Below are 23,971 nucleotides of genomic sequence, written 5' to 3' on the forward strand. Positions count from 1 at the left end.
GTCCACGGAGAGATATAACGTATAAGAGCAACTGATTATTTTAATAGTAGTGTGAATGTCCCCTAAGTATAGTAGAAGGTAACAGCAGCATGTCGCTGTCTTCCAGCAGTCTCCTCCTCAGAAGTAACTCTGAAGACGGGAAAGACTAAAGCAGTCTGATAAGTGGAAAAGGAAACGTAGTTATTTAATAAGATATATTAGTTTCATACATTGCCTGCACTCCTCATTTCTGAAGAGTCGTTGTGTAATTGCAGGTATGCTTTTAAGTGTCTTTCCTATGGTTTATATACGCTCTAATGTTTTGTGTGTTTTTTGTTTTCTCCATTTTCTTTTGTAGAAAATTCCAAGAGCTGGAGTGCCCCCCGACACCGGCTGTTAACCCCAAGAAGAAAGAGTCTAAAAGCTGCCCCTGTGTGATTCTGTAACTTTGTGTCATGAAGCGCCCAGATGGCCTGACCAGAGAGATGCAGCAATAGCTTTGGGGGAAAGGGGGGCTTTGACCACTCATGAAAAAACAGGCATTGTTGGTGCCACCAGGCTGCACATGAATGGTCCTCTCTTCAGCTAACTTGTCATACCAACCCTGCAGACACTTGGGGGTTGCATCTAATAGACACATCACACATTCCCCTTGCTGATCCAGCACCACTGTGCTGGAGGCTCCTCTGTAGGCCGAACAAATCCCCCCCCCCACCCCATCCCTCCGTGCATCAGGGCGAGATGCTTTATTCTACTACAAAGAAATGCAGTTTGCACACACTCCTTTCATCTGTGCCGATGCTTCATTATTTTTGTATGCTGGGATCTGCATGTAAATATATATTCTGTATATATATTTTATGTTCTCTTATAGTAGTATTCCATGAGCTTTAATGTACGCAGCAAAGGTGCGTACTGGAAAGACTATTGGTGGAGATTCTTCTATATCTTAGACCAAATACCAGAAAGGCATGCTTACCTACCCCAGCTCTGTAAGCTTTTTCTTCTATCACTAACGGAAGACTCGGTACTTTCTCTGTTTCTTTCAATGTCTTTTCTACACTACAGGATGGCATACACCTAGACTGTGCTGGGCAGAACCTGGCAGGCCGCATTGGAATAGATATTGCTGCTCCCTGCAAAGCTGTGAAGTTACTCACCTGCATACACTACATCTGGGGTCTGCACCCTGCAGCTTTTGTTGAACTGTAGCGCCCAGCATGCACTGCCAGTTGCAGACCACTTTACAGCACAGACTGAATGACCTCATTGTTACTGTAATGAGCTCTACCCAGTTAGTGGGTCGGCTTTGAGTACTCTGAAAACTAGTATCACTCTGACATTCTCACTCATCTTGTGAGAACATTTCACGTGTACATGTCTTGCCAAGCCCGGCATCGACACGCAATCCTTTTTTTTTTTTTTTTATAAGAACTACTTTGGGGTTCACTTTTTTTTTTTTCTTCCTTCAAAAACCTTTTACACATGATCATTATATGAAGCCTCTTAAATATTGAGACCATATCAATTGCTTAACGCTGCAGTCCTATGCAATCTATTGTCTCCTGATGGCAGCCATAGAAGCCTGTATGTTGTGTCCTTCTCCCCATAGGAGCAATGCAAAAAAAATATTGTGGTTCTGTTTCAACTCCTTCTTTGTGTGAATACCAGTAGTTGCCTTTTCATGAGTTTTTATCTTTAGTAACTTCAAGCCTGAAGTAAACTATAGTGAAGATAATCTTCTCCGCAGTAGCTGGATTTGTGAGTTATCCACACCCTTCCAGTTCTCAATTATGTTACATGACCACCAGCAATAAGACTCTCCAACTGCAACTGATCCTGAGTCTTGGACCATGTGCTGACCAGAAATACTCTGACTTGCAAATAAGGCCTTATTGTTTTTAATCATGAGTCTTCAATTTATAAAAATCAATTTTTCACAAAGAAAAAAAAAAAAAATTTTTGTTGACTTTTTGAAAAATGCTATCACAGAAAAGCTTACTGCCTGTCCATAAGAGTTGCTGGTTGTTGGAGAGTCAGTGACTGTCACATGACACCACTGAGGACCAGAGGTGAGCTGATAACTCAAATACAGCTACAGTAAAAAGATTCACGCTACCTTCTCTACAAATTATATGTGCCTTTGTAATAGTTCATTGCATTTTTTTATTTTTAACTTGTTTAAGTTAAAGGGGTCTTCCCTTGTATTGGTTTCACCTGCTGCCCTCTTTGCTTTCCCTGGTTTCAGCCTTGGTCCATGTGATGTACAGGTCAGGACATCGGTGTACTCAGAGACTATATGTAAAGCTAGAGATAACAGGGTACAGTTTAGGACAAACAAAGATGTGAACTCCTAGCATGCTCCAGGCACACCTGAAGAGCTGTGCAAGTGTGCATGATGGGAAGTGTAGTTGTACAACAGCCGGGGGCTACAGATTCCTGCTCTAACACTTATCAGAGCTCAGCAACCAAGTGCACTTTGAAGAGCTGACAGAGGACACCATTAGCTGTCATTCAGAGAATAGAAAAAGGTGGCCATGAACAGGGACAGCCCAACAACTGCTAATGGATATCCGAGGTGGTCGGAAACTAGGCAACAAGCTGAGGAGGCACAATAAACAGCAAGCTAAATGGGTACAACACTAGTTAAAAAAAAAACAAAACCCAGTCCCATCCCAGTCCTTGGGTCCCATTCACCAGTGGCAGCAGCTCCATTCATCTGATGTCCTGTTTGTGTGAGGGAAATGCTGCAGCCAGTCGCAGGCCTCAGCAGTGACCGGTTCACAAAAGGGCAAGTGACAGCACCTGCATACAGATGGAAATATTGGCAGGAGGAGAGCTGGTTTGTTATGTGTTTATGGCCCCACTACCAGCAGTGAGTAATAATAACTACTTAAAGGGGTATTTCCATTGCCATTTAATCTTGTAGTTTAAAAGGGGTTGTCCATTTTTTTTTTTTTAATGGCTACTGTGCCAAAGATATGATAGTACTCTCTAGCTTTCTTTTCTCCTACAAGGAGTAACCCAATGTTTATATAGGTCTTTGTATGCAGCGGATTTATCCCTGTAGACCGATGTAGTAAAAGAAACGGTCCAGTGTGACATTAATGGACGAAGTCTATTATAATATTACTACTTAAGGTAAAGCTTCTATTATACTCAGACAACTAGTTTCAAAATGCTGCTCCCAGGCTGATCAGCTGATCGCCCGGAGGACTTGCTCTCGATGCACAACTGATTTTGCCAAAGGAATTGTAGAGTTACATGGCAGCCATTCAGATGGGCCAAGTCCACAAGCACTAAGAGTGGGGTGGCTCGCCTAATATCTCCTAATTGGAGATGAGCTCTTAAAGATCTCACGTGGCTAAAGGCTTGTATATGTCAGTATATTTCATAGCCCTAATCCCTTTCAGAAAATATCAGAAATTTAGAGGCTCTTGAAAATGAACCTTAAAGGGAACCTGTGACATGGAAAATGCAGTGCAATCTGCAGGCATCATGTTATAGAGCAGAATGTAATTTATCCATGAAAATCTCTGCTGTATGATCAGAAGTCAAGGAGGCGGTCCTGTCAGCAATTGCCAGCCTCCCTCACACAGAGATAGCTGTCAGTCAATGACCGGACCGCCTCCTTGACTACTGAGAATAGAAAGAGCAGATACTTAAAGGGGTAATATCTACTGAATCTTCTCCCACAAACCTAAATATCAATCTGCTCCGCTCCTCTTGCTCTATAAAATGATGCCTGTAGATTTACTAGTATTTTTCACACAACGGGTTCCCATTAAATCCCACATTACTTACATTAGTTGTGTCTTTAAATTTTATTTAGCATCCACTTCATGCTTTTAGTATTGTGAGCACCGCATGAGGGCCCAACAGGGATTCATGGTAAAAGATTACTGTATGTTCTAGTCTTTAAGAAGGTTACCCAGTATTAGAAAATAGGAGCTTTCCTCCAAAAACTTGTGTTTAGGATTGCAGCTCAGCCAAATTCTCTATTTTCTAATCCGTGTTCTAAGGCCTTAGAGCAAAGATAGACAAAAGATCCTACGGTTTATATCCTGTAATATAAGATTCTTATTGGCCTGTGGAATGGAGATGTCAAGGCTTTTACAGCCTGCAGTCGCTTATTTCCAAAAGAACCGATGAAATTACGATAAAACGTATGGGACTTGTCCGTATCAGAGTAGTTACCAACAATGCCATGAAAAGCAGTGTATTTCAGCCAAAAGACCATGTTCATTTCTATGTATATTGTTTACAAGTCAACATAAGTATAATCACAATATCCTTGTCTTCAGACATTCATTAAAGTAATGGTATGTTGTAATGATCCTGCCTGGTATTGTGTTACTTTGTAACTGCGTCTATACCTAACCATCCCTATAGGACTCCCATGTTGTGTAGTGGGATACTTGATATAACATCACAATACATGGCTGGCTGCTTTCATACATAAACGGTGACACCTTTGTTCATGAGATGGGTACAATATTACAACATGGGGAAATACAGCAGCAGCAAAGTAAAACTATACACTGTGGGGCAGAGGCTTTGATAAATTTGTCATATTATACCACCTGGTTTGGAGCATAGTAAGCTACATCCTTTTCTTGAGGATACACCCCTTTTCCATGCAAGTGGTAAAAGTGCCTTAAAAAAAAAAAAAAACTTGATAAAATGTGCTGTTTAAGTTTTATTTGGCACTAAGGGTTAACTCACATAAACCTTTTTCCGCCGTGTGGCATTTTCGCTTAGCTAGCCACGCCGGGATGCCAGTGCAGTGTATTGGCATCTCGCTCGCATGAAGATAGCGCATGTCACATTTTTTTCCCACTAGCAAAATAAAAAATCCCTAGTGGAAAAAAACTGGGAGCGACTCCCATTGAAATGAATGGGGGGGCATTTTTGCAGGCGGATTCTGTGTGAAAATCCACCTACAAAAAAAAACTGTGTGAACATACCCTAATTCCGCCAGAATTCTAGTGCATTTTGCTAAATCTTTCCCTATATGTGGACAAAGCAGTAACTCCATATAGTTTATACGTAAGGAAAGTCAGGCAGTTTACCTTCAGTTATTTCTCTCCCTGGACCCCACATTAAATGGATACAATAACAATTTTATACACCGCATTAGGGAATTCAGAGCCAGGCTTCATACAATGTTCTGTATTTATAGAGCAGATCCTATAGTATATTGGAAAACACAAAAACTCCACACCGTTATGTGTAGGAAGCCTTAGAAGAAAGAATTCCTCAGTTCAATACCATCATCTGTTGACTAGATGAGGGAGCAGTTACATGGAGTGTCTCGCACCCTGGTGATCCTGTTCCCCATTTCCGCATGGTACCATTCAATGGGTTGTATGTAATGCTTAATTTCCTCTGATTTTGCGACACTAAAATTAAAGGGGTTTTCTGGCAATGACTCCCTACCAACCATCTGTATGGAGAAGCGGCAGTGTTCACATAGGCACAGTGGTCTCTTCACTTTTTACCATGAACAGCGCAGTAAATAGTATAATGGCTATGCCTTGTGTTGCAGCTTAGTCCCATTTACTTGAATGAGACTGTGCCGCCGTCAGGCCATGTGACATAAATATGATGTCCACTTCACTTAGTTGATGGGTAGGTGTGCAGAGTGTCAGGCCTGTGCCGAATGTAGTCCTGGAAAACTCCTTTAAATGCTTACTGCCAGGTTTCCTCACTTTACCTGGATCTGTGACTGCTATATACATTGAGACATGAGCTCCACCTAGTGGGGACTGTAGGCACTGAGAATCTGCAAGAAAACACAAGTGCTAGCTAGTCAAGGGGTTGGAAAAGCTTATTTAGATGTCACAGACCACAAACACAAAGAAAACGAGAAGAGCAAACAGGATGCAAAGAAAAGTGTTTTTTTTTCTTTTGTGTACACATTATACAATGTGAGTTGTACATATTGAGAGAAAAACGTCAGACACTAATTGACGATAAAAATATATAATAACATCCATACAGGAACACAAATTCAATTATTGTAACAATACCTTTGAGGCAAGAACAAGATACACGCAGTACACAGCGTAAAAAAGGTCTAGATTAGGACACATAAAAAGGAGCAAGTGAACGGGGCATCGGGAGCTGTTATGGATTTAGCTGAGAAATACATTTGGTAACATGGGGAGAGAAATTATTATTTGAGTTTCCAACCAAGCTAATGAATTAAAAAATAAACTCCCCCCCACCCCTTCCCACAGAAGAATGGTAGGGGCCATAATTATTCAGTGAACATTTGGCTATTCTTTATTATTTTTTACTTATTTAAATACTTTTTACACCCATTTTATCTACTACTTACAAAGTCAGTTTGCTTATTAAAACCCAAAACTTTTCAGATACAATGTTGTCACCGTCTTTCACTGCAAAACCGCCCTGAACCGTTGAGTCCTTTGTTTACAATATGATACATATTTTGGTCACAAGATCTGTAACCTCGGTCAGGGGTGCAGCTCTCTGCTCCCCCTTACTGCTTGTCACAACCTGAGCCCATCATCCTTATGTCATACACAATAATGTAAACTAACAGTCGCCAAACAGACATTACACACAAGACATAAAATATTATGAAAGCATATCAGTATAGCTTCTAGCTTACCAATGTCTTAAAGGTATAGAAGAGTAGTAAAAAAACACAAGTCTGCTTAATATTGAGAAGCGGAGCCATTCTGGTCCACAGAGGTACCTGCTATGGCAGCACACACGCAGTCGCTTGAATGGGGCCAAGTTGCAATACCAGGCACCTCATGTGATCGAGACTGGCACCATTTCTAGAAGTTTGTTTTTTCCTAATTTTAGACAACCCCTTTAATATAAAGGCATTTATTATAATTGGTGGACAACTTACATTAGAGCAGCCATTTCCATGATTTCACCCTCTCATGAATAGATATTGCTGTATGTAAAATACTCACAGAATCTCACCTGACAATTGTCATTACATTTTTACACTTGACATCATCGACCGTGAAATTACCAATTTTCCCATGATACCCATTACCAACTACATCCACTATTCTCTCCAAAGTGTGTGATTTAGGAATGACCCATGCACTGCACATGGTATTGAGTATTCGAATGGCCTCTTCAACAATAATATCCGTACATACGATGCAGACTGGAGTAAAAGATGTAGTAAAGCAGAGTCTGTCGCGTGTCATTGTGAGATAACAATGTGTAAAGCTGGCTATAGGCCAGACATTTAGCTGTAGATCATTGGCACGTTCAGCATCAGCTACTAATCTTATATGTATGACAACCGCTTAGATCAGATTCTTAGCAGATGGAATTCGCCAAACTTAGCAGCCAGAGGTCTGTAGATAAATATCTTACGTGTATAACCAGTTTTGTTTAGGCGTTAGACTTCATGTACTGTGCACCTATGAAAAGCATTCTCATGTAAATAGATGTAAAGTTATTTGCTAATTCCTATATCTTTATAGTACGTGCATAGACCCACCGCTGGTGGTGAAAAAGTGCAGCCAACCAGGTCGGTGCACTGGATGTTGGAGCCATCCCAAGCATTCAGCTCTCACAACTATAAAGATATAATAAAGGTAAATCAGCACAGAAATTTGGATTAAAACATTCAATTTAACGCGTCAGCAAAATGCTACAATAAGAGGTTTAGCTCCACTACATCTTGACAAATGAACCCGTAGTGCAAGCACCATTTTTCTCTTCGCATTTTTCGTGCAGAAACCACATTATAGTTTATGGGGTCTGCGGGTTTCCTTAGGTAACTGCTTTTTTATGCGGATTAGGTTTCCGTTTTGGGGGTCCCCAAGTGGAAACCTATGCGCAGATGTGAACCAGGCCTAATAAAAGTCTGCTATTACTGATGAAGTAGGGCAAGACTGTTATCTAGGTTTGCCCCTTAGCAAATATATTCGGAAAATGGCCACTGTGTAGATAGATGCATTAAAATGTAGCAACATTCAAAGCCAGTCTACAATATACACTATGGAAAGCGGCTGTTACCTAACAGACTCACCTCTCTAAATCCATTGATATCAGGGTCCATATAATCCTATTCATATCATTTAGTAACCGGAAACAAAAATGAAAACAAGAAAGCAGTCATCCATACAAGTCCATTATACCCCCATACTCCAACCAGATGTGGGCAATGGCTGCCATTTTCCTTTATCCTGGTATTTTACATTAAACCCAATAGTAAAGGAGTTTCATAACACTTTGTTAAAGTATACTTACATCTATAGTAAGCTATCACAAAAAGAAAAAAAAATTACCTGAAGACATTAGCTCTAAAGTGCTACCAAAACCTACATACTGCAGTAGATTATCATGTCACCTAAAAACGTATACAAAAGGAAGAAGAAAAAATATCACTAAAACTACAAACCGCCGTCATCCTATGCAAAATCATATTTCATGTAGTACCAGTGATAGGGAACGCAACACCCTGTACTGGGAATATGGTGTCTCCTCTGGGTTTAGGTACTTCCTTCAAGGTATTGTCCTCTCCATTCTACCAACTACCCAAACACCAGAGGTACGCATTAACAAAGCATTCACTTCTGCTTCCATTTCTAAGAAAGCAACCAGTGTTGCACTGCCTATATTAACAAGCGTCTTCAGATATAGGAACTTACATGAGTACCTTGTAACTTAATAGAAAATCACAGTCAAAACTGAAAAATCAGCTACTAAATGCCCACATTGTATGAACCTGTATGTGAGCGGCATATGACCAAGGAGTGAGGTTGAGCTCTGTAATATAGGTTTAGAGGATTTGGAGTAAAAAGCAGAGACTATAATAACAGGACTTCCAGGCAAACCAGACTCTATCTCCAAGGAGTCCTAACATGATTTATCCCCCATCATATCCTGCTCTTGGATTGGGCATGGCAAGTTTTTCTAGTTTCTGGTTCTGCCAAACACTGCAGAGCTCATAATACTAAATACCAACCAGGTCCATGAGCCCTTCATATAGAATTTTAATCTACAGAGCTGTCAATTGGTGGTGGGGTCTGAGCGCTATAAAACGTTTGCACATACACTACGACATGATGAGGATTTTTCATTTTCTGACTGCAGTTTTCCATTAAATCATTTGCTAACACAACAGCTTTTAGAGGTGAATACATTGCTGACAAGTGGATTTAAGAGAGGGGAACAGACTTCCTGAAATATGTTTGTCCAATCTCCATTATTCAAAAATTGTAAAGACAGACGTAAATAAATTATGGCGCTCATACTACACATTGATAAAGGACAAGTGGCTTATGACGCGGGTAACGTGATACAAACCATTTAAGGCTGAGGCCCCACGTTGCGGAAATGCAGCTTTTTTGTTGCAGATTTTGCTGTGATTTATAGAGCCAAAGCCAAGAATGGCTACAAAAGGAATAGGAAATATATAGGAAGTTATACTTCTGCCTTCTGCTCAATCCAATCTTGGCATTGGCTCCAAAAACCACAGAAAAATCTGCAACCCAAAAAAATGCGTTTCTGCAACGTGGGGCCTTAGCCTAAGGCTGTGTTTACATGTGTCTTTCTTGCAGCTTTTTCTTGAGAAAATTAACAGCTAAAATGACATGTGAGAGCAGAGCTCAACCTGCAAGCCTGATGTCGCTGTACTTGCTAATATAACACACATTTTAGGCTGTACTTACATGTGCTGATTGGCTTCAATTTTTGTTTTTATTAGTTGATTAAAAAATATCAAAAAACTGTGTGAACCCAGCCTTAAGGTCACTGATTTTATACGAAAAACAATCACGCCAAGGCAAATTCTGACTCGCCCTTCCATGTCATATATTCTCTCATGCATAGGACACAGGTAACAAGGTTTTAAAAACAAACCGCTTTAGTGGCGACTGTAAAACGGGCAGATGCATGCCAGAGGGAATAAAACATGACAGTCAATATCCCTCCACTTCAGAAAAAAATTAAATCAGATAAAAAGGGAAGAGTAGTGGAAAATGTCAATGTAGCTTAAGAATACCCCATTTTTTTTTCTTTTTCTCTCTGTTCTAAGTTTATTTTTCTGAGCAAAATACTAATCCAAGTTCAGTTAAACTGAACACTTCACATCTAAGCAACATCATCATTATCAATTAGATATAGTCAAATACAATATTGTACATAGATTTTTCTCCTATACAATATTTACAGTAAGTTTAAAAAAAAAAAAAAAAAAATTAAAAAATAAAATAAAAACACACAAACAGTTCATCTCCCGCTGTCATTTCATCATTGCAACATACTGGGAAAATACGGTTTTATATTGTTTATGCACAAGAATAAAAAAAAAAAGGGATACAATTACCATGTAATAATGTTTAAGTAATGTTAGAACTGTGAATTAAAAAAAAAAATTAGCTTTTTTTTTATTTTTTTTTCTGCCTCACCCTTTAATATTTAAAAGGAGCAGCAGCCCCTGCACCCTAAGTATCTACTGAAAAAAACCCCCAAAAAAACAACAACAAAAAAACCACACTTGCTTTTTGTTATGAGTGATACGCTAATGAATTATATCAGGGTAGATTAAGGGCTGCTTGTGTAACCTCAATAAGTGAGGGCAAAATAACTTATTAGCCTTTATACTAATGGAAGGCTTATGAAGAATCTGAATATGGAAACAATAGCAAAATGTAACAGAAATTTCTTTACAAAATGCCTAATAATTTTCCTTACGTTTTTTTCCAAACTTCCAATGGCATACGAGCTTAACACCATAAGAGTCGCTCCACCCGTCCTCTCAAATTAAACAAATCATGTATAAAATGTAGATAACACCATGGTTGTGTCAAGGGACATTAACAAGACATATAGAAATGATCCTGCGCCATGAAAAATACTGAATGTAAAGTTAACAGTAAGCTGACTTTCCAAATAAAGAATAAATTAAATTTTTGATATTGGATTAACAAAGCTTTATTACTGTGACGGCAAGAGGCTGCAAAGCTTTGTTTATGATCCTACGTTACATGAATACAGCAGAACACAGGTATGGTACCATTTTCTTACAACTATTATCTTTCCCAATTTATTCGACATCTTTGGAGAGAATAGCTGTATGTGTAATTCTACCCTGTTTTTTCTTACTCCTAAAAGAAAAGCTCAGGAATGCCTCCTCCTCCTCCTCTTTACACCTACCACCTCCAGTAAGGTGGCCATAGCTCGGCTTGTGCCGCTTTAGAAGATTTTAGCATTTTCTCCCAGGCCAGCTGCAGCCAAATCTATGAAAAGAACTCATGACTTTCTGTCCACAGGAAACAAAAACTAAGGGTGAGAAATATGAATGTAAGTAGCCAATAGGTTAAACATTAGAAAAGGCAATAGGTTTGCACTCTCAATGTAAAAAAAAAAATACAATCCAAAAACAAAGAAAAAAAATCTTTCTACATTTTTAGTGCGTGACCAAACTAAAACTAGTAGTAAAAAGTGAGCGTTTCATATTTTGTGGTGAGCTACCCTCATTGCTGAAAAGATTTGTTAATCCAAAATCTAAAATGCCCACCACCCCGGCCAACAGAGGTTCTGGCTCTTACACACGCACAAACACATACACACATGCTTCCCAATAAATAATAATCAGGGGCAAATGTCAGCCTGCCGTCTTCTGTCAGAGTATGTCAGTCATTGGAAGCGGGTCTGAGCAGAAGGCAGAGCCAAAAATCCTCTTTAGGGTGTGACGGGGGTGGCATAAGGAGGAGAAAGAAAACAACGGACATTTAGTGAACGATTCTCTGCAGGAGAAAAAGATAAAGAACAAAAAAAGGAAGAAGACAGAAGTCAAGAGAAAGAGAGGACACCTCCATTCAAGCATCACTTGTCAGAGGCCTGAAAGTCAAGTTGAGGCCTCAAAATCTCATTTACTCCTCTTATAGCTTTTGTGTGGCTGGTCTCCGCGGCCACAAAGTTAAGTTCAGGAAAGAACACTTTGCCTTTTTTGCCTGGCATGTCTCTCTTTCTCATCTTTTGAGTCACATGGTTTCAGTTTGTCTATTGAATCCCTGGTAAACAGGTTTCATTCTGTACTGCAGCTCAAATAGCTGACATGAGTTTGGTCATGCACACTTATTTTGTGCTTGCGTGAGTAGGTCGATGAAAGAATCAAAGAGCTTTTCAAGCCAAGGTTGGTTTCTCATGCACTGCTGAACCACCTCCTCCTGACCCAAGTCGTCATTCTGTTCTTCTATTGCGTTGGTCTGCAAAAGATGGGTGAACAGTGATGGTTAGAGCCAACCTGGTGCATAAACTCAAGAGAAAATGACCTGTCATAATGAACAAAACTTTATATATTATAATTCTACTTGGGTTACACAGAAATATTGCAGTTTAAATAATAAAAAACACCTGCCTGCATATCCGAATAACACACCAATGGTAGATAGTCTTCAAAGAGAACCTTTCATGTCCTCAGGGCGCTTACGGTTTTAAATACCACTAGAAAGCCGGCAATGCGCTGAATCCAGTGCACTGTCGGCTTTTCCGTTATGTGGAAGAGCTATCGGTGCATTTGCAGATACCTCTTCACTGTCAGAAGGACGTTCCTTACAGTCTAACTGGGAACGCCCCTCCTGACAGTACTGTGTGTAGTGCTATACTGTGGGGGCGTTCCTTACCGCCCAGTCATGACGCTAGCTGTGAAGAAAGCCCCCCTCCTTCTGATAGTACTCTTTCATAGACTAGTACTGGCCTCTTTAAGATTAAAAGAGGCCTGTTACAGCTTTCAGTTTTACAGCAGTCGTTCTTCCCAAAATGTGTAAAAACTGCCACGCGTTTGCCACCATTTAAAAAGAAAAGTTCATCAAATATTGTGACGTGATTGGAAAGTGTGAATAAACTATATAAAGGGCCAATTCTTGTACATTAAAGGTGTATTCCCAAGAATTTTGCAGACAATGAAATGTTAAATATTTTTGCAAATATAAGTTATTAAAAATTTTGCAATGTTTTAAGGATTTTCTCTAGATAGATACAACCACGAATGCAGGAACTTTCTATGGTTTAGAACTTATCAGAAAACCAGCTATGATTTCCTTATTGTGGATAGGGACAGTGTACGCACGAGAAGATACCCCAGTCACAAAAAAAATAAAAATAATAATGACTTGAGTAAGGAATGTTCCTGCATTCATCCAGTGCCCCACTCTTCAAGCTTTGGGCCTGTTACTTCAGGTGATCATCTTTCTTGTACATAAATTACCATGACTGAAGATATTCCAGAAACTCCCGTTTTTCTGATGATACGTGGTGGTGTGGTGTGTAGGGAATGGAGGTAAAAGGAGGACAGGGATCAAGTCAACAATTTTGAGATTGGTCTTATTCTCAATGTAGGAAAGACAAAAAAAATATTGTATTGACCAGAATAGGAAATGTAGAGAAGTGACTTTTTTTCTTTATGGTTTAGTTGTGAAAATGTTGGATAGCTATAAGTACTTGGGTGTCCACCTAGGTTCTGGGTGACTCTTGAAAATAAATCCCATCCACTTTATGATTTGGACAGCACTAGCCTAAGGAAAGAAACTGGACGTCACAGGCGATGTGAGGAACATCCCGGGTGCTGCTATACCAGGGACAGGCGAGTGTGGATTTTTGGGGTTTTTTCATACCTTCCTCAGTCTCCTGGAAAATGTCTGTAATTTCTGTTCACAAGACCGTGCAAGGTAAAAAAAACAAAAACCCAAAAAACAAAACAGCGTGGTCTGGTCCTGTTGTTTTCTTCCAGCAGAAGTCCTATTTCCTTTCCTTAGGCCACTAATTGGCCTCAGCAGTCACATGTATTAGGGACTTCTGTCAAAACAAGACACCCAGAACAGAACAGCAGGACCTGGCCACGATGGAATACACGGGAACACCAGGGACAGGCAAATATAGGTTTGTTTGTTGTTTTTTTGTTTTTAAAAAAAGATAATAGATTACAGTCAAGGACTGATAGGGACAGAAGAGAGTAATAGTGTAGATAGGGAGTTTTTTTTTAAAATTATAGTATAGCCTAAGGGCTCGTTCACATCTGCGCCCGGTCTCCGTTCATACAGGTTTCCGTTTCCTGCACAAAACAGAGCAGGAGACGGAAAGCTGCAGGAGTCTTTCACACCCATTCATTTGAATGGGTTTGAAAGATGTCCGGCTGTGAGCGCCGGTGAGCGTTTTATGCTCTCCGCAGCGAAACCGTTTTTTTTTTTTTTTTTTTTTTTTTTTTAAATGGACAAGTCGGACATACAGTACTCTGTGTCCAGTTTTTTAAAAAAAACTGTTTTGCGGCGGAGAGCATAAATCTCTCCCCGGCGCTCACGGCCGGACCCGCTCTGACAGCTTTCCGTCTTCTGCATGCAGAAGATGGAAAGCTCAGAACGGAGTCCAGGCGCTAGTGTGAACCCAGCATAATATAGTATATAGATATTTTTATACTGTTGTGGCAGATGTAGTCTTATGAAATAACTGGCTGGTACCCGCGACTTGGTCTGCGGTGATTGTAGAAGTGTGTAAATACAGGCGCGGGTAAGGTTTTCGTACTGTGTATAAGGTATGGGATATGAAATGTAACTTTGTATCTTGTTGTTGCTGTAATCCAGAGAATACGTGAGACTTTTGTGTTGAAGCTAATTTGTATTTCAGCTGCTATACGGTGTTGTGAGAAACTGTACATAGTGTCTTTGGGACAGAGGTATTTGAAGTTAATATACTTCGATATACGACATTGTATTGGTTTGATCACTTTTGATTGATATTTGTATGATAATGAAAATAGTGAAAAAACCGCAGTTTTGGACTTTTCAGTATGTTTGCCGCTACTGCGTAAAGCGTCCAGGCAAAATATTTGTATAGCTTTGTAGAGCGGGCGATTTCGGACACAGCGATACCTAACATGTATGTGTTTCACAGTATTTAACTTTTTTTTATCCCTTTTTTTTGTTTTTGCATTTATTAGACTTCCTAGGGGTATTGACATAGGTGGGCGGTGTCGGGGATTGTCAGAGCGATGGAGGTCGGCAAACATGGCTGCTCCGGAGCATTAAAGAGAGCCTCCTGGAGTATCGTTAAGGTGAGGGGCAAAGTGGTAAAGTATATGTATATGTGAGTGTGTGGAGTTAGGGGCTAGGCTGTAGAGGGCAATATGAATTTTGTGGCTTGCTATGGTCCAAAGTGTGTGAGATTGCAGAGATGGTGGTGTGAGTTTGGGTTTTGTGGGGGTCCTGGCACAAACGTATGTGTGCTATTGTGACGAAAAGTAGCCTATTGCGCAATCGGGTGTATTAACTATGTTTGTGGAAACTTTCAGCCAAATCGGTCGAGCGGGTTTTGCATGATTGAGGAACAAACATCCAAACATCCAAACCCACAAACTTTTTATAATATTAATAGGATTTGCTACTATTGTATTAATTGGAATGTACAAAGGAGACTTTTTAATGTTTAATTTTCTAATATTTTTTGTGTCTTTTTTTTTTATTTTTTATTCATTATGTGTTTCTGTAACACAGTAACTACCTATCTGCTCTCCTTTAAAGACCAGCATTGTGATCGCTAAATGATACATAATGGCTTCCACGAACTGCCAATATTCACTTGTTACTCTTGATCAGTTAGGCTACGTGAACAGTGAAAAAAACGGACATCAAAAGTGGATGAAGGTGTCAGTTTTTACTCTGTTTTCCATCAGTGTGTCACTTATCTTTCAGCACTTTTCTGGTCCGTTCATTACACGTCTGTTTTTCACAGTCATGTGCATGGGGCCTTAAAAGCACAGAGTAATCTTAGTGGTTTCAGATTAAGCACATGAGTCACTGACCTGTTCTTCAGATATCACATTTTGGGTAGGGACTGGAAAGCCATAGTGGGTGCATTGACTTGTACACTGTATTAGGGAGTCAGTACCCTACTTAACTACAAAGCTGGTGCCTGGTTATAAAGCACATTATTTTTCTTTAAGAGGACTTTTGATGTCCTCGTGAATGTGCAGTCTTATATCCCTGTATGTGCCCCGGTGGTAGAGATGTCAGTGCCATTAATTTTGGCACCAATCTCTCCCCACAAGCAATGATTCTAGGCTGTGAGGAATGCCTCCTCCGACTGTACTCTAACATGTCAGAGGAGGCCCAGCGATGGTGCTGAGCTGTAAGGAACTCTCAACCTCCCAGAACAAGTCTATGGACGAGTGTATAGATATCAATGCCGAAATTAACAGCACCGATACCTCCACCACCGGGGCACATACTGTGAAACGTGACAGTGCGCTGAATTCATCACAATGTTTGCTTTCTAGCAGTATATCAAACTGCACATTCATGTGGACATGAAATGTCCTCTCTAAGAAAAAAAAAGGGTGCTTTATAATCAGGTGGAAGCTTTGCAGTTAAGTAAGGGTACTGGATCCCTAATATAGTGTACAAGTCATTGTATCCACTAACTCTTTCCAGTCCCTAAAATCCGCACACTGTAAGCTTTCTAGTGGTGTCTAAAACCGCACATTCACGAAGACATGAAAGGTTCTTAAAGGGGCTCTATCAGCAAAATCATGCTGATAGAGTCCCAAATATGCGTGAATAGCCTTTAAAAAGGCTATTCAGGCACCGTAAATGTTATATTAAACTACCCCCCAGTTTTAAAATAATACCCTAAAAAAGAATGTGATCAACTTACCCATCGTGCACGGTGGGCGGACATTCAGGGTGTGTCGTCTTCTTCATCCACGCCTCCTCTTCCTGCGATGTCCTCAGGTCCCGTCTTCCTCCGGCGCTCGCGAACTGACATTGCTAAAAAAAAAAATGGCGTGGGCGCATGCGCAGTAGCCGTAGTAGAAGCAGCATGCTACTGCGCATGCGCCCAGGCTGTGCAGTGTCAGTTCGCGAGTGCCGGAGGAAGACGGGACCTGAGGACATCGCAAGAAGAGGAGGCGTGGATGAAGAAGACGGCGGACCCCGAATGCCCGCCCAGCATGCACGATGGGTAAGTTGATCACATTCTTTTTTAGGGTATTATTTTAAGACAGGGGGTTAGTTTAATATAACATTTACGGTGCCTGAATAGCCTTTTTAAAGGCTATTCACGCATATGTGGGGCTCTATCAGCGTGATTTTGCTGATAGAGCCCCTTTAAATCTTTCCAACATGATGGAAACCTGCAATTACCATTACCTATGGAATTCACTTACCTCTTGCTTGCAACGTAGAAAGGTGTGATACTTGTAGTGATGCAAGGAATGGTACAGAGAGTAATAAAGTGACTTCTCAACATCCACCTTAAATTCCTGAAGAAAAAACAAAAACAAGGGACTCAAATACAGCAAAGAGTTAACATTAGAGATGTAATATTGAACACACACAAATAGCTGCCATTTTGTGCATCTATTCAGTTTCATCAGAACTGGTTTAGAATCTTGATAGGTTGATATACACTTGGGTTTCAATCAGAGATAAGATTCTACTATTGGGCTTTAAACTAGCATTAAGGTCCACATCAGCAGTACTGTCACTCAATATACTGTATGATCATTATACTGTACTGGGTTCTTTGGCTCTGTCCTAAACATCCAACCAGCACCATTTTCTACCTGTGGTTTGGCTACATTCTTTTTTAATTTGTTGAGTGTTTTCCGGTTGTAGGGCTCTCCTCCTGGTTTCATCTTCACACTAGATTCTCCTGGGTCAATATTCAGTTGTGGGAACGTATGAAGCGCCTCCTGCAGGTCATTAGAAAAGACATGTGCTAAGTAAATAATCCAGAAAACAGTAAAATAAATATGGAAATCTAATACTTAAAAAGCAGAAGGAAACACTGCAAAAGCCCAAATCACCAGGAATTATGTCTGAAAACAATCACAGCTCGCCTTCCTCTATGAGGGCCTTGCAATACTGTTAGGGTGCTATTAGTGGCTGCGCACAGTGCTTGCCGTCTACCACTTACTGCTTCGCTGCATCTGAAATTGCAATTTGAAACAAAGGCAAGTCCAGATATAGCACAGCCTTAGCACTAAAGCGTGCGAGTTATCCGTAACCATAGGCCTAAGCTTAGCTGGCAGTTTACTATATGTGTATGTATACAATAAGCTCCCTCTAGCAATGGCAGAATTATTTCAAGTAGCTCGACAGCTACAGGACTAAAACTTTTAGAAAGACATATGGTGAAATAAATCAGTACATGATCAGCAGATCATCTACTTTACGGGAAAATGACGCCTCCAAAAATAAGACAACAAATGCCCGGGTCACACCTGCACCCGGATTCCATCCCTCATTCCACTTAAACAAATGCAGAGAGAAAGGTCCTGCCAGCAGCCATTTTCAGGTGGAAACTGAGCAGAGCCCATTATAGTCTATGGGGTCCACAGGTACCCACTTTTTAAGCAAATAAGGTGTGAACCTAATGGAAGTGTTCTCTTACCCCCAAAGCCAGCAATTCTTAATGAACAAATTCCTCTCTCTCTGTGACTATGGCACAAAAGACATCAGGGACAGCTTTACCTGAATAGACGAGCTCAGAGAGATCTTTTTCAAAACCTTCTTCTTATGTTCATTTACAATTCCATCAATTTTTCTCATGGGTGGAAGATAAAGTTCGTCTGGAAAGACACAGAAGATGAACAGTGATATTACTTAAGGGAAACGGAGCTATGAATTCACATGGTGTCACTGACTGGGCTACATAGAGACAGTATAATGGGACAAATCTGGGCTTGGTGGATACCAGATGACCTACCTGACTACAATATGCCATATGTCAGGGTTTGGTCTACACCACTTAGCCACCGTGAAGACATTTTATACACTATAACGGCTTGGAAGGCTCTTTTCAGTTCCCCCGGTGTATAAAGCAAGGTCCATAAAGGTATGGTGGAGCCTTCAATATGGAAGAAGGCAAGACCTTCTAGTCTACCATCAGTATCTGACCTCACAAATGCAGTTTCCAAATGAATGGGCAAACACTCCCAAAGACACACTCCAAAATATAGTGGAAAACCTTCCCATTAGAGCTGGAGTAGTATTAGATTCATGGGAAGGGGAGGACTCCAAATAAATCTTTTGTAGGTGATCCCAATACTTTTGTCCATATAGTGTACTTCTGACTGAAGACTTGTAATAAAAGACACGCCACAATTGTTATATAGTTATTTCATGGGCAGTATAAGGATTTACTAAGTCATGTATGTCAGGAGAGGCTCTACAACTGCAAGCGACTACTTACCACTAGTATCTTCCAATGCTTGAATCATATCTGGATCTAATGCCGTGCTGACCAACATTTCAATATAACTTCGGTACATTTCCTTCATGGCTCTTGTGTTCAATACCCGGCCGACAGGTATGCGCTCTAGAAAGCACATGTACAAATGTTAGTAGAAGCCAGTAGATTCCTAAATAAATAATAAGTATTCTATATATATCTTTTATCATGAGTTGCCAGGTTCTCGATGAGACATACTCATTATGGAGTAAATACATATGTGCTACATCTATAGAGGTGTACTACTGTGTACATGCCTGCAGGTGGAGCCATGTACTAGGAGATCAATGGGCAGATATATCTCAGCTCAAGAATGACATTAGGCACAAGACAGGACTAATCTATTGCTGCAGACGCTACAGTTCTGCTCACACGTTATTTGCACACTTATTCAAATACGGTTTTCATTTACAGCATGGAAAATACCGAATCCCATTAATTTCAATGGGAATCCTTTCCATAGTTCATACAGTGCGAAATTTTCAGCATGCAGGCTCCAAATGAAGGGGAAAGGGAAGGAAAAAAACAAACAAAAAACTTGTTTGCTGCCAACTGAACTACAGAGGTTCAAGATGACAAACGGCAGATATCTGAGGCTCAGGCTTGGATTTCTCCCATGGGTTACACAGCAAAAATACATATTAGGTCAAATAATCCCAAAATTATTAAGTTTTTTTCACAACTTTTCTGCTGCATTTTGCATTTGTAGGTCTCTCCTTTTACAAATCCATAGAGAACATGCAGAGTTCCTTTCGCAGGTACAATTAGCATGCAACATTTATTTCTGCATTATGGATGGAATTAAAGGAAATCTCATTCACTTTGCTTCATGCACTGCGTTGCATAATAGAAAGATCTCCGTTTGCTATCACTGTGGAACAGTCTTGTTTACATTCAGCCTCTTAAAAAATGAAGACAGACAAAAAACGTCTTGAAGGTGAGGGTTTGCTACAGTTGTTCCCATTCTAGGCAATCCCCCTTGAACTAAACACTTTAGACAGAGACCAAAAGAATATGGCTAGTATGTGTAAGTATACCTTACATACTGAGGGAGCCTGCACACGGAGTTTACGCTCGCTCATTCTGAACGTAAAAATCGTTCAGAGTGAGCGGCGTAAAAAACAGATCCCATTGACTTCTATGGGTGCCGCATACGCACGCTCCCTATTGAAATCAATGGGAGGCTTTTTACCTATTGCTTTCAATGTGATACACGCATATGACGGCACCCGTAGAAATCAATGGGATCTGAGTTTACGTTCAGAATGAGCAGAGCGTAAACTCCGTGTGAAGGCTCCCTTAGGGTTTAGAGTACTGTCTGCATTAAATGCAAATCTACCAATCTCTTATAGTATGTTCACACAGAGTTTTTTGCAAGCTGATTTTGAGGCAGAATCCGCCTCAAAAAACGACTCCCATTCATTTAGGTTATATTCACACGGCGGAAACATTTTCCACTGTGTGACTTCTCCGCGCAGTGCGTTGGCATCCCGTTCCTGATTAGGCCTGAATGAATGGGCCTAATCAGGAGAGAGTCTTGAGCTGCGGGCACCACGACTGACTCAGCCACGGAATCCACGGGAAGATAAGACATGTCGCTTCTTTTTCCCGTTAGCTGAAAAAAAATCGCTAGCAGGAAAAAAAAAAGCGAGTGACTCCCATTGAAATGAATGGGAGACGTTTTTGTAGGCGGATTTTGAGGCAGATTCTGCCTATCTTCACCTATCTTCAGGCGGATTTTATACTTTGCATATTGTGAAATAAATTAATATTTCTGCAACAGAGACAATCATTTTCATGGGGGAGAAGGTGTTACTTTTAGCTAAGCCAGATCTATCTGGTGTTGTTGTTTTAATATGTCACACCCTGGTGACAGAATCCCTTTAAACATATTTTTGGCATTTTAAGGTTGATGAACTGACCTTTAGACAGGCCCTAAATCAAAGATCAGTGGTGGTTCAACACCCCAAATCCCAGTGATCAGCAACAGTTTTCAATTTACAGATAATTTGGCACCATATTCATTGGTCACATGGCCTGCTTGCAATTCAGTTCCAGTCCAGTCCATGGGGATTAGCTGTAAACCCAAGCACAGCCACTACAATGTTCAACGCTGTGCTTTGCTTTCAGTTAAGAGACCACAATGCTTGTCCAAATGCAGTTTTCTCTTCAACAACTTATTGGCAAGGGGCCCAGGGGTGTTGCATCCCCATTGATGACCTATCAGAAATATTGGTCATCAATATATAGTAGGGCCGGAAAACCCCTTTAGGTCCCACCAGTGCCACTAAGAGTTGTATTAACTGTTAAGTGAATCAAGCCTGTTATAAAGATGCTAGGTATTTGCACACATCTTTTGGGGTATGTTCACACTGCATTTTTAGAGCATTGTAAAGACATTTTCCACTTCAAAATCTGCTTTCAAAAATACTCCCATTGTTTTCAGTGTTTATGCATGGAAGTATTGGTTTAACTGCATAAATAGCGACCTCGTAACGTTATGTGTGCCTATGTATTTATTCGCACTGCTCCAATTTTTATCTGTGCAATGTCTTAATAAAATATGTCTTATACATTTGTTTGTACAGTTCCAGTGCAGACCTATATGTTTCCAAGATAAAATATGACACACTTTTTGTTCAGGCCTTGTAGTTACACTCTCTCCCATATGTCCACTATACTAAAATCCATTTGGTAAGGGACAGATGGAAAGGAGCATGCCTACTGGAACAGACTACTTAGTGATGTTTCCTTAGGGTTAGTTCACAGGGCGGAAACAGAGGCTGTTGTGTAAACTAGACAATACTGATGCTGATAAGAAACGTTACCACTCTGACATTTTCCTAAAATGATAAGACAAGAGTGTAGTCACGTTTCATCTAGATTTAGCTTATTGGCTACTCATATAAATTGTAAATTTCCCAACCACCATCTCACCCTCTTCACTTTGCTGGTCAGGGGAAGAGTCAGAATCGGAGGATGATGCCACCTCTTTCAGCCATTTTTTCCTCTTCTTCGGAGGTGGTTCAGCCTTTACTTTTGTGGGTTTCTGTTTCGGTTTCAGTGCTACTTTAGGTGGTGTTGGTTCTACTTTCTCTGGTTTTTCTACCCTTACGTGCTTTTCAATTTTCTCAGTTCTGACAGGTTTCTCAACTTTGTCATTTTTTGTCACTTTTTCAAGCTTTGGTGATTTTTCCATTCTTTCTAATTTGGGCATTTTCTCCGGCCTTTCAGACTTGTCCATTTTTGAAGGCCTGTCTGTTCTTGTAGTTTTAGAAGATCGCTCAGCACGAACAGGTTTATCAGGCTTCTCAACCTTGGTTGTTTTTTCTGCTCTGTCTGACCTTGGAGATCGATCAGCTCTTTCTGTCTTGTTTGGTTTTTCTGGACGTTCCATCTTCCCAATTTTGTCCGAGCGCTCAGTCTTTGCAGGTTTGTCATTCTTTGAACTTTTATCTCCTTTTTCAGTTTTCATTGCTTTTTCTTGTGATATCTCTCCTTCAGATCTGTTTGGTACGTCACATTTTGTGGTTTGCTCCATTGGTTCTGGCTTAGCTTGTCGCTTTGAGGTTTCATTCTGCTCCACTCTACTGGGCACTTCAGGTTTTTCAGTCTTCTTCACCACTTCCTCTTTCTCTGGTACCTCCAATGCCACATCTTTCGCTGGCTTTTCTGTTGGCAAAGGCAGTTTCCCATGACTTTCAGTCTTTAGAGTTTTTCGGGAGGTCTCCATTTTTGTCTCTGGCTTTAGTTCCGTCTTATCAGGCTTGACCACCATAATGGTTTTCTCTGCTTTGACTGTAGTGTCCATCTTCTCTTGTCTTACAGGAGTTGTAGGCTTTACAACAGGTTCTACTTTGTCCTGCTTTGTGACTGGAACACTTTTTTCTTGTTTTATATTACGTTCAGATTTTTCTTGTCTCCCAGCAGTGGAAACCTTTTCTGTCTTTAAGATGTTTTCTGGCTTCTCCTGTCTACCACCTGTGGTAACTTTCTCAGTCTTTGTACCTGGTTCCAACTTTTCTTGCCTTCCAGCAGATGAAATTCTTTCAGTCTTTGGAACAATTTCTTGTTTTTCAGGTTTTGCCACTTGTAGGGTTTTTTCAGTTTTTACAGCTGTGTCTAGTTTTTCCAATTTTGTCACTGGTTCAACTTTTTCAGGTGTCAATGCAGGTTCAGTCTTTTCTGGTTTTGCCGCAGGCTCAGTCTTCTCTGCCTTGACTACTGTCTCGGCTTTATCTGTTTTCACCACAACCCCAATTTTATCCTTCTTTGCTACTGGCTCACAAACTTCAGTAGCCTCAACCAGAAGTTCACTGTCATTCTGAAGCAAGGGCTCTGTCTTTTCCACTGGATCAGCTTTTTCTCCTTTTTCCATTTCTACAGTAGCCCCTTCCTTTACTATACTGGTTGCAAGGTTTTGCTGTTCTTGGTCTTCCACTATATTTGCTTTTTCAGAATTGCGAACAGCTTCATTCTTTTCAATATTCTCCTCTTCTTCAACATTGTCAGGCTTCTCTGGTCTGTCTGTCTTCTCTCCAACCTCTGTCTTTTCAGGTTTTTGCACCAGCTCCATTTTGACTAAGCGATCTGGTTTATCACACTTCTCTGACTTCGTCACGGCCACCGGACTTTTAGCTCCAGGTGCTTTTGTTTGACTTTGCCTCCTGTAAGAGATGCAGAACGATATCAGCATTAGAGAAATATCTGCATCACGTTCTGCATTACCAGATTAAGCCTCCAGATAACAAAT

General features: G+C 40.5%; 2 protein-coding genes across 2 annotated transcripts in view; one reads left to right on the forward strand and one right to left on the reverse strand.

Moving 5' to 3' along the window:
• The window catches only part of RRAS (RAS related), a 42,027-nt gene extending 37,711 nt beyond the window's left edge, over nt 1-4,316 (forward strand). Inside the window, exon 6 of the mRNA XM_075280261.1 lies at nt 338-4,316. Coding sequence (XP_075136362.1) covers nt 338-425 — 88 coding nt within the window. The 3' untranslated portion in view covers nt 426-4,316. The remainder of the gene's footprint in view (nt 1-337) is intronic.
• A 5,192-nt stretch (nt 4,317-9,508) lies between these two features.
• Nucleotides 9,509-23,971, reverse strand: part of PRR12 (proline rich 12) — a 69,203-nt gene continuing 54,740 nt past the window's right edge. The window contains exons 9-14 of the mRNA XM_075280262.1: nt 22,156-23,885; nt 19,180-19,305; nt 18,459-18,556; nt 17,549-17,677; nt 17,150-17,245; nt 9,509-12,200 (exon numbers count right to left, since the gene is read on the reverse strand). Coding sequence (XP_075136363.1) covers nt 12,060-12,200; nt 17,150-17,245; nt 17,549-17,677; nt 18,459-18,556; nt 19,180-19,305; nt 22,156-23,885 — 2,320 coding nt within the window. The 3' untranslated portion in view covers nt 9,509-12,059. The remainder of the gene's footprint in view (nt 12,201-17,149; nt 17,246-17,548; nt 17,678-18,458; nt 18,557-19,179; nt 19,306-22,155; nt 23,886-23,971) is intronic.

The sequence above is a fragment of the Leptodactylus fuscus genome, chromosome 6 (genome assembly GCF_031893055.1).
Source record: "Leptodactylus fuscus isolate aLepFus1 chromosome 6, aLepFus1.hap2, whole genome shotgun sequence".
Lineage (NCBI taxonomy): Eukaryota > Metazoa > Chordata > Amphibia > Anura > Leptodactylidae > Leptodactylus > Leptodactylus fuscus.